The sequence below is a fragment of the Neolamprologus brichardi genome, chromosome 6 (assembly GCF_056152115.1).
Source record: "Neolamprologus brichardi isolate AB-2024 chromosome 6, ASM5615211v1, whole genome shotgun sequence".
NCBI classification, from domain to species: Eukaryota; Metazoa; Chordata; class Actinopteri; order Cichliformes; family Cichlidae; genus Neolamprologus; species Neolamprologus brichardi.
In genome coordinates, this window is record NC_142109.1 from 21,180,592 (window position 1) to 21,190,789 (window position 10,198).

At 40.5% G+C, this 10,198-nt stretch overlaps 1 protein-coding gene across 2 annotated transcripts; it reads left to right on the top strand.

Moving 5' to 3' along the window:
* The first annotated feature begins 3,167 nt into the window (after positions 1-3,167).
* Positions 3,168-9,942, top strand: lyl1 (LYL1 basic helix-loop-helix family member). Of its 2 annotated transcripts, none has more exons than XM_087841820.1 (4): positions 3,168-3,713; positions 4,720-6,352; positions 8,150-8,247; positions 8,725-9,942. In XM_087841820.1, exons 2-4 carry the CDS (start codon positions 5,589-5,591, stop codon positions 9,267-9,269), a joined length of 1,407 nt encoding a protein of 468 aa, XP_087697946.1. In that variant the 5' UTR covers positions 3,168-3,713; positions 4,720-5,588; the 3' UTR covers positions 9,270-9,942. The 2 variants fall into 2 exon arrangements, with proteins under 2 accessions (XP_087697946.1, XP_006787465.2); XM_006787402.2 differs by having other exon boundaries at positions 5,497-6,352.
* Positions 9,943-10,198: the final 256 nt, after the last annotated feature.

The following is a 10,198-nucleotide window of genomic DNA, read 5'->3' on the forward strand; positions in this document are numbered from 1 at the left end:
AAGGTTCAAACTGAACATCAGTTTGGGAAGAAAGGTGATTTAAGTGACTCTGAATGTGGCATGTTTGTCGCTCAGATCTGATCTGAGTATTTGAGAAACCTCTGATTTATTGGGATTTTCCCAAACATCCATCTCTAGAGTTTACAGAGACTAGCCACTCCTGTTAGCCAAGTACAGGAAATTGAGCATACTTCATGCGGTATCACCAAACGTGGACAAAAGAAGACTGGAAAAACATGGCCTGGTCATAATTTGGCACAAACACCTTGTAGCAACAGTTCAAGGTGTTAGTAGTGGTGTAATGGCGTGTAGGATATCTTCATGTGCCAACTGAGCTTTTTTTAAACACCACATGCCACACCCTTAATGACTAATGTTCTGAAGCCAAAGGGGGGTCCAACCCAGTACTAGCAAGGTATGCCTAATAAAGTATACGTATACTGTATATGTACTTTATACCAGTGTGGCAATGCATAACTCCTATCTGAAGACTCTTTTGTGTTCATCATGATGATGACAGTGGCCTCATTTCTCCTTAAAGGTTGGCTTTGTTTAAATGGCTTGTTGTGTTCAACTGCCCGTACCAATTTATAAAAACATTTCTTACAAATGACCAGCATAGAAAACGAAATAACTAAAAATAATAAGTAAATAAATAAATACATTAAATAAAATCTAAAAAATAATAGCAGATGGATCTAGATTTTGGCAGTTTTGAATGCTGCTGATGGAGCCTATTTTCTACTGGATCCAAAGCTTTTTGTTTAAAACATTTTCATTTTCAACTCTTTGAGATCAGTGTTTCTGCAGGTGCATTCACACACACTCTCTCTCTCTCTCTCTCACACACACACACACACACACACACGTACAAAGGTTCCCCTATTGATGCTCTTTTTATTGAGCGGGGTATTTTAAGGTAGCCAGGAGGAGGGTGTGACAGGCACCGCGCTGAGATTAAAACAATCATCTCTTGATTTCTTCCTCACTCAAGGGAAAAGCGGAAGCTGCCTGTTATCGTTTGTTTCTATTATTATTCCCCATTTACAGTTCGAGTGTTCACATGGGGCTTTAAATAAGACAGTCTGGTCCCGAGAAAACTGTGACTGTCTGAGAAGGGTTTCACCTGAAGAAGGGGAAATCCGAACTGTAAAATGATTCGTTACTCACTATGTGACACAGTGTTGTATCATATACAAATTCCTCTTACTTTTATGCAAAGTGCTTTTTATCCAGACTTGAACTGTACTTTCATTGCAGTAAATAAATGAGTAAATTAATGTAAAGACATGGTAACACGTGGAGATATAAAACTTTCATGTTTATCTATCTTTTCTCATTTCTAAACCTGCCCCACGCCCTCTCGTCCCAACTTCTTTTACCCGTCCCGACTTTTAAAATTTCTAAACACGACAATCAGTCAAAAAGCGAAACTATGCGCATTATCATTTGTTTGTATCTTATTTTAATATAATCTCTAAATGAAGCGGAAGCAAAGTGAACATCTTTAATGAACCAAAACGTTATTAACAATACAACTGTGTGACAGGAACACATACTGTAAAGCACAGGAAAAAGCTAATCCCAAAGGATTTCTGTCTGTCCCCCGTGTAGCTTTTTATATGTTACACGCAAATTTATGCAGCATCTGCAGGCGCAACGGTGCCACCGCGTTATTCTAGCACACAGAGAGTGATCAACTGGAACCACAGCTGTGGAAGCAAAAAAGTGTGACGACCAGGACCAGCAGACGACACCGTCTGTACTCTGATTCTACAAGGACTATTGTTCATGCAGCAGTTGCTTATAGCGATGACAACAATGATGTTTAAGGTGATTACGGTGAAAAGGGAAAAAAATACAACTAATAAAATGATGATGATGAAGGTGGTGACAGATTTGCTGAGCAATTGTTCAGCAAACACTTTTCCTTCCCAGGACCTTGAAGGTCAGGTAACTGTAAAGCCTTTATAATGTTTGTGTTTCAGTCTGTCTAAGAAGGAAATGACTGAGGCAATGTAATAGAAGTGCTGACCCTGAGGTTGAAAGAGAGAGAGGGAGTTTGGGCAGAATTTGACGGGAATGGACAAGCGAAGAGGAGAAAGGGTGAGAGACAAATTGAGGAAGGAAGTTTGGGAGCTCTTGGAGAGGAAAATTGCCGTGATGACGACTTATCTATCGGTCGGCGGCGGCACAGGTGTGCTCTGATGTCATAGTAAAAAAAACACAGACCAAAAATCTCTAAAGTCCAATACAGAGCATTTGTGTACGTAACATCTATACCAGTGAAGATTAAGGTGATTAACAATGTTTTTCAGCACCCTGTCAATTATTTTGACATTTACTCTGTTGTCGAGCCAAGATAATCGTGAAAGCCTTATTCAAACATATAACACATTCAAAGTATATACAACCTGAAGAGATGACCTTTCTTTGCTTGACCTTTGATCGTAGTGAGACATTTATCTTTTTCAACTGAAATAAGTTGTTAACTTCAGATACCCGTTTGTTTAATTTCCTCATTCAGTCATTCAAATGTGGTCTAAATCCAACAAACAGAACATGTTTGTCTGCTCTAAATGCCCATCATTTGAGGGGTTTTGTGCTAATCAGAATGTGACAACAAGCTTTAAGGGCTGATATTTTAAACAAAGATATCCCAAGTGGCCATGCTGTGCATGCATACGATGTATGTGTGTGTTAAAACACACAGGCATATTTGTGAAAGCACGTGCATGAATGAGCAGCAGCCACATTGTCTCTTTAATATATTGTTATATAAGTGCAGCTGCAAATATTTTCTTGGAAATAATCCAGATCCCTTCAAAGTTTGGGACTGACCAGTCCAGTGCCGTGTGTATGTGTGCGTACATGCATGTAGGCGTGAACCTGCTTATTCGTGTGTGTGTGTGTGTGTGTGTGTGTGTGCTGGTATTGGTGGTGGAGGAAGAGGGGTGGTGAAGGTTCCTTATCTACAGGCCACAGGCAGCTTTTGAGGCTCTTATCAGCAGCCACCATATTGTACTAGCACATCCTCTTGTCCAGCAGGGAGCGGAAAACTCTCCTTGCAACACGGTTCCCTCTCGCTCTCTCTCTCTCACTCTCTCCCCTCCTCTCCCACCCCCCACCCCCACCCCCTTCTCTCACTCTCTCTCCCACCTCACATTTGCCAGTACCAGAACTCTGGCAACCAGCGACAGCATTGTGTCTTCTTGGCGAAGAGATTGAGCGAGGGAAAGGATAGGCAGGACGGTGAAAGATAGAGAAAGACAGACAGAGAGAGGGAGAGAGACGAGATTGACATATGGACAGGGGGTGATGGCGGAGACCCGCACCTTCCATCTCCACGTTTTGAGTGTGTCTTCGTTCAAAGGAGCAACTTCCAATCAAAAAAAACCCATACATCTACGTTTCCCAGTCGCTTGGCCTCGCTCTGACTTCTTCTCTTTGTAAATGTTTTTTTCTTTGAATATTTATAATTATTTATAAATGTTTAAGAATATGAGCAGTGGTATCAGACAGCGTGGCTCCAACTCTGACCTCATAAGTTGACAGACAGACGCTGACAGGCTGCAGTGGAGTGTGAGCGACTTAAAGGAGGAGGGAGAGGACGCTAAACACTGAGCAGATACATGTGCGTTCTCCGACCACTCGAACTCTGAGGGATTTTGTACGCCATACTCACGAGCCACAGTGGATGTCATGATGTATATGTAAGTATTAAAGGTTACCTATTGTCTTACTTATTGTTCAGATTGTACGCAAATAGTTTGCAGGAAGTAATACTTATTTAAATACTAGTAATAATAACACAATACACATACATGATGTCCAATACATCATGTATCTATTCATTAAAAAATATTAATAATGTATTATATTTCTATTATTGACAATATATTCTAGTTAATTGTTTGAAAACATAGGATTTCTGATTTCTGTCCTAGTTTAAATTATAACATTTTACCCCCAGTTATCTATTTAAAGTAAAAATATAATACACTCTGTTTGGCTACTCAAACAATATAAGAAAATAACAAGTGGCTTTACCAGAAAGAAAGATATTGAACAAAAATAATAAAAACTTTAAGAGTTAATAACATTTTTGTCACAATTGTAAATTAAACCAAAAAAACGAGGGGACTTCTGAAAGCATTGCTTTGTGTCTTTCACTACAAAATGAATCCTCTTTAAAATGTGTGCTTCAAAAGTAAACATGCTGGGCCTTATTCATTTAAAAATCAATACAATGGTTAACAAACTGCTAGGGATATGCTGCAAAAAATATATATTTATAAAGAATTAGCTGCAAATGTCATTCCTACACATCACTGCGAAAGACGGAACTGTCCAAGATAAAGTCATGACCACCAGAAAAGAAAACAGGAACAATTGCAATTGCAAAACCTGAAAAATCATGAGCTGTAAGCTTTGCAAGACAGACTAACGAGCGGTAATTTGTAAAGTACAAGAATGAATTTACTCCATATGTCAACATTTTAAAATTGCATCACACCTCTAAATTTACAGTTGAAATAAATTTCTGATGAAGCCATGCATCAGCTCCCTTAAACAACAACTTATTTCATCTTATCAGAAACTGTTGCACTGCACGTGTGCAAACTGACCTTTAAGCACATTTTCATATCTTATAGTCTTTGCTAAACATACATCAAATATATATCCTGAGTCCATTTTTCCCTTTGTTTTGTTCAACAGACTCTTTGATATCAATCCAATCGTCAGCGTTCTGGGACTTTTGGGGTCCGTAAAAGGATTTTGACTCATATCCTCAAAATACATGTGGACAGACAGATAGACGGATAGACTTATTAAGAGAAGCCACTAGAGACTCGTTCAAAACCAAAAAAGAATTTGCTACTCGGGATGTACAGTAAAAAAAAAAAAAAAACAACACAAAAAAAAAAAACAGACTTCCCCATCACATCAAACTGCAAGAGCCACCTCCTTTATATGCTGGAGCCAGAGACTTAATCACAGCAGAAGGCCCTTATTTAAGTTTGCAAATTCTATCCAACTACGTTTAATTTAAATTGAACATGGAAATTAATTAATTTGCTTTACTGGAACATTATGCAATATTCTGTTACATTATATTACAGTTGTGCAACAGCCATCAGAGGCAGCAGTCATGAGTAATAGGGCTGTACGAAAATCTCCTAAGCGTGTAACAGCAGAAGGTGTCATATGCTGTGTCACTGTGAAGATTCATGAATAAATTAATAACATTGTAAAATCTAAATAAAACTGAACTGATGTTAAAAGACTTGTATGCTGAGAAATAAGGACAATTCATGCATGTATGTAGAAATGCTAAAATATTGAAAAATCTGTAGAAAAGTAGAACAAAGGAAAAGTAAATAAAGGGTTAAAAGACTCATACAATTGGCCAGGAGAATTTTTTAGGGCCCTGTAGGACTAGCTGCGTGTGCCGGAATATAAACACATTAGTGACTCTCGTGTAAAACACCACAGGGATGAGACACAGACTTGCAGCACGCACGCTGGGCAGCTGAGAAGAGCAACACCTTGACAGTGACGGAGTTTCCTTCAGAGACTTCACCACCATGATGGAGAAGCTGAACTCCACTGGCCCGCCTGCCTCACCCCACGACATACCTCGCCCCTCCTCCTCTTCTTCATCCTCTGCCTCCTCACCATCGTGTGCATCCATGGAGCATAGCAGCCCTCTCTACAGCCAACAGTCAGCATCCTTGGATGCTATCGGCAGCCCACAACCCACTAACAAGACAGGGCACAAGGGACACACGGATGTCCCTACTCCTGGCTTGACACAAGCCCTCATCACCCCAAACACAGTGTTAACCAATCACCAAGCAGATACAACTGCTGCACCTGAGCCCATTGCCATGGAAACGGAGGAAGAAGAGGATGAGGAAAAACTAGGGGGGCCAAAGAGCACCACTGCTCCTGCTGCTTCAGCCAACGGGTCCCCAACTCTTTCCTCGCCACCTCCACTCCTCCCGGCACCAGCAAAGACTTCCCCGTGCCTTCTTCCCCCTCCAACCTCCACAGCTGCCTTCCCTTCATCCTCATCATCCTCTCCTCTTCCTCCTCACATTCCAGTTATCAGCCTTGGCCACAGCAAGCCCCCACTGCCACTCCCAAATACCCCTTTGACTGCCCTCCACCCAATTCCCAATCTCCTACATGGGCCACATGGAGACATTCGCCGCGGCCATTTGAACTGTTTACCTGTGGTCAGCCCTGGAGCTTCTGGATCTACTGGAGGTCCCGTAGGTCCCACAGCTGCTTCTTCAGGGCCCCTGTTGCCTCATCAGTACCTGCCTGGTCACCCCTTCTTCACTAGGTGAGATTATACAAATTTGAATTCATTCATACACAGTGTGAGTCACTTATAACTTCTTGAAACAAGAGCAGTCTGAGTGCTGCTACACCATGAATAAAGTGAGTCTGGATCTTTATGCAGATTAGTATACGATATTTTGGGGGGAACATCTGGATCATGTCTCCCAATTTTCCTTTTTCAATTTGCCACTAATTTCTGAAGATAGACTGCAATTATGAAATCAAAGAAACCTTTCAATTCAAAAATTCCTGTATCTACTCCAAACGTTAAGCAGGATTATGTTGGTTGTTTATTGTTTTGTTTTTTTTAAAAAAAAGAAAAGAATCCTTTAAATGGATTTTGGAGTAATAAAAACATTCAACATAAAAAGACAAATGAAACCAAAGACAAACTCATTAGACAAGGCCCTACTTTTGACTTCAAATTAATATATTTGAAGGCTAAAGCAAGTAAAGCTAAAGTGTCCACAACAAAAAAAGATTGATGCAAGGTAAAAAAAAAAAAAAAAAAAAAAGATAAATGCATATTTGTAATGCTACCTTTTATCTGGTCGATTAAAAACTGCAACATTTGCTGACAGTACGGTTAAAATGATCAGTGCATGGCATGAATATGTTTATTGAATGAATTTGTTTCATTGGAAGCAAATAATTCTAGAGGTAAAATGAAAAAGTTATAAATTACATAAAATAACGATCGCGTAAACTGGAACATTATGTAAAATAAAGTATCGCACACTCATTCACTTCCTTTCGAAAAAGCCTGCAAACAGATGCGGACAACTAAACTATAAAACTCACTACAGTACAGCTTCCTGACATGCTGCTATCAAGGATGATGCCACTTTTCTCGCTGCAATGCCAAGTTTCAGATAAAACCTCAACTGCTCGGATTTCTCGACTTCCCATCATGATTAATAGCTGCTGTGCTGCGCTGTTATGTGAAAATGACAGCAGGATGTGTGCTGTTTTGAAGGGACCTCACATTTCTCACGCTAAATTTACCCAGCAGACCTTTTGGTTACCGAACACAAATTGAATCAGTGAATGTTTTTTTTCTTTGTGTGTGTGTGTGTGTGTGTGTGTGTGTGTGTGTATTTAGCAGCCAAGTAAAAAAAAACTTTACTTGAATATACCACTTTTCTAAACTATACATCCAGTTTTAATTACAGCTAATTTTAATCCTTAAACTGACAAAAGGAAGCAAACCAGAACTCTTAAAGCTCATTTCGGGCCCGAGCAATTGGCAGCTCTTCTTTTACTCCTGTGAAGAAAGGCATTAATTTGCAGTCTTTATCAAAGCCCTCCTACTGTTCCTCTATTCTCTACTCCAAACGGCATTTTCTACACAGTTTTCTCACAGAAGAGTGGAAAAAGTGGGACTTTTTTTGCACAGTGGATATATCTGTGGCTTCCCCATCTGTCATGGAGGTCTGGGAATAAGCTTCTCTCCCCTTTCCTCTCTGGTTTGTTTGTAGCAGGAAGCATTGATCTATTTCATCCCCCCTGAAGTAGAATCAGCTAGTAACCAAGCTTAATGAGATTGGGTTAAAACTCTGCATGCACACTCAATCAACGCCACCACTCACATTCACACCTCCATTAATGGCTTCCACCATGTTCCTGCTTTCTTTAGCCACTCTTTATGATTTCTCCCTATTCAGTTGCTAAAGGAAGGAGGACGAAATGCCAAAACAACCTTATATGTGTCTTGTTTTTATTTATATGTAGCTTATTTTTACTTGTTTGACTGTAAATACGATCCCACAAATGATTCACATAGTGTTTGTGTTTCTAGTTCGTACCTGGGTTCTTCAGGAGGAAGCTATGGTGTCATCAGCAACAACCGCATCAAGAGGAGACCCTCCTCGCACTATGAGATGGAGATGAATGAATGTGAGTTTCTGTGTGTACGTGCGACACTATTATGGAGATATTTATTGTTTGAATGTTTTGAACTGTAATTTGGGGAAATTGATGTCCACATTTTGGAGATGAAGGCATATATTTAAACTATTTAAAGAGTATGTAGCAATGTTATGTACTTTTTTTCACTGCCATCACATCCTGTGAGAAAAACCTACTTCCACAATTTGCTAGTCCATCTCTCAGTGCTTTTCTATATCCTGCCATGGGTATAGGAATATACCCCTGGCACCACATGCCTCTTTTTTTGGAACTGAAAACCAGCTCATGGCCCAAAACCTCCTGCGGAGGAATCTAATCGTTAAAAATGGATCACAAATATTTAATATTCTTCCAAAGTCTAATTAATCCCCTCCCCCTTTTGTTAAGTTAGTGATGATTTGAAGGATTTGTTGGAAAAAAAAAAAAACCTTTTGGACTAAATCTGTGTTTATGTGTGTTTAACAGGCCCTCCCCAAAAACTCGCCCGCCGCGTCTTCACCAACAGCCGTGAACGCTGGCGACAGCAGAACGTCAACGGGGCTTTCTCTGAGCTGAGGAAACTCATTCCCACGCACCCACCCGACAAGAAACTCAGCAAGAACGAAATCCTCCGTCTGGCCGTGAAGTACATCAACTTCCTGGTGACACTGCTCAATGACCAGGATCAAGACAAGAGCAGGGACTCGGCTGAGGATGATGTGGAGGATGAGAGCATGGCTCCTGGTTTGGCAGGCAAAAAACTGAACCCTCGTTTTCAGTGCGACACTCCGCCGCCATCCCACTCTGCCCTGCCTGCGTCAGCCCGTCCCGCTTTGGCGTTAGCCCACAGAGACAGAGACTCAACTGACTCAATCAGTGCCCTGGCTAATTCCCCAGCAACGTCCAGTTGCTATGGAGACACGGACAGTGAAGAAAGCTTTGGTGCTAAGACCTCTTTGGTGACCCAAGGCATTCTGGGAAAGGTCAAGAGCCAGATAGGGATGGTGGCAGCATCGAATGATGAGCGGTGACACCAAAAGGCAGCAAACACTGGGAGTTTAAATGCCAGGCAGAGACGGAGATATCAAAAGTGTTTGATCAATTGCAGAAAGGTGTGAATAAGTTTTAAAAAAAGAGGGGTTTTTTAAAATGAATTTTGCAGGTTTGAGAGCTTCTTTGTCTTTTCTGGCAATGTTGATTGTGAAGCTGTCATTTAGTGAAACACCAAACTGTGCTTTGAGGAAGGCTGAGACATGAAACTTAACAGAACACTCAAACCAGCTTCATATCCAAATATGGTAACAATGATCCTTTAATAAACATTATACAGCTAAAACAGTAGAAGAAGAAAGACACGAAACAGGGCCCTGATTACACGTGCTTATAAAAGTAATCTGGGGAATTTAAAATCTTCTTAGCAAATGGATAAAAATGGAAGATCTGTCAGAAAAAAGCATGAAAATCAAATATTTTGTCAGTCTCTGAAGTTTACGTGTAAATAATCAGCCTTGCCTCAGTGCAGTTATGGTAACTTAAGAGTGCCTGCAGAGAAATGCATTGCATGCAGTGGTGATTTGACGTTGCCGTTTCTTAATGTCCTCGCTGCTCTAATTGTCTGAAAAGCAGGGCCGATGGTTCCGCCCTGACATTGTGACACACTTGTAAGAGACAGAAATAAAGTGTGTTTTAGTTTGCTGTTCCTTATTTGACATCCTCTTACTGCGCTCCAAAGACTGCTCTATGTCAGCACGATTTCTCAACACATTCAAATGTTTTGCCGCTCTCAGTTTAGCCTACTTGTGTATGCTCAAACTGACCAGTAAGTAGCATAAAATGAACACAATGACCAAACTGCTAGATTATGAGATTAAAATGGTTTATGGTGATTGGAAGTTCGCTTCTTTTAACTTTATTTTGAAAAATCTGCACGTGTCCTTCTGTTTGTCCATAACAAAGCTGT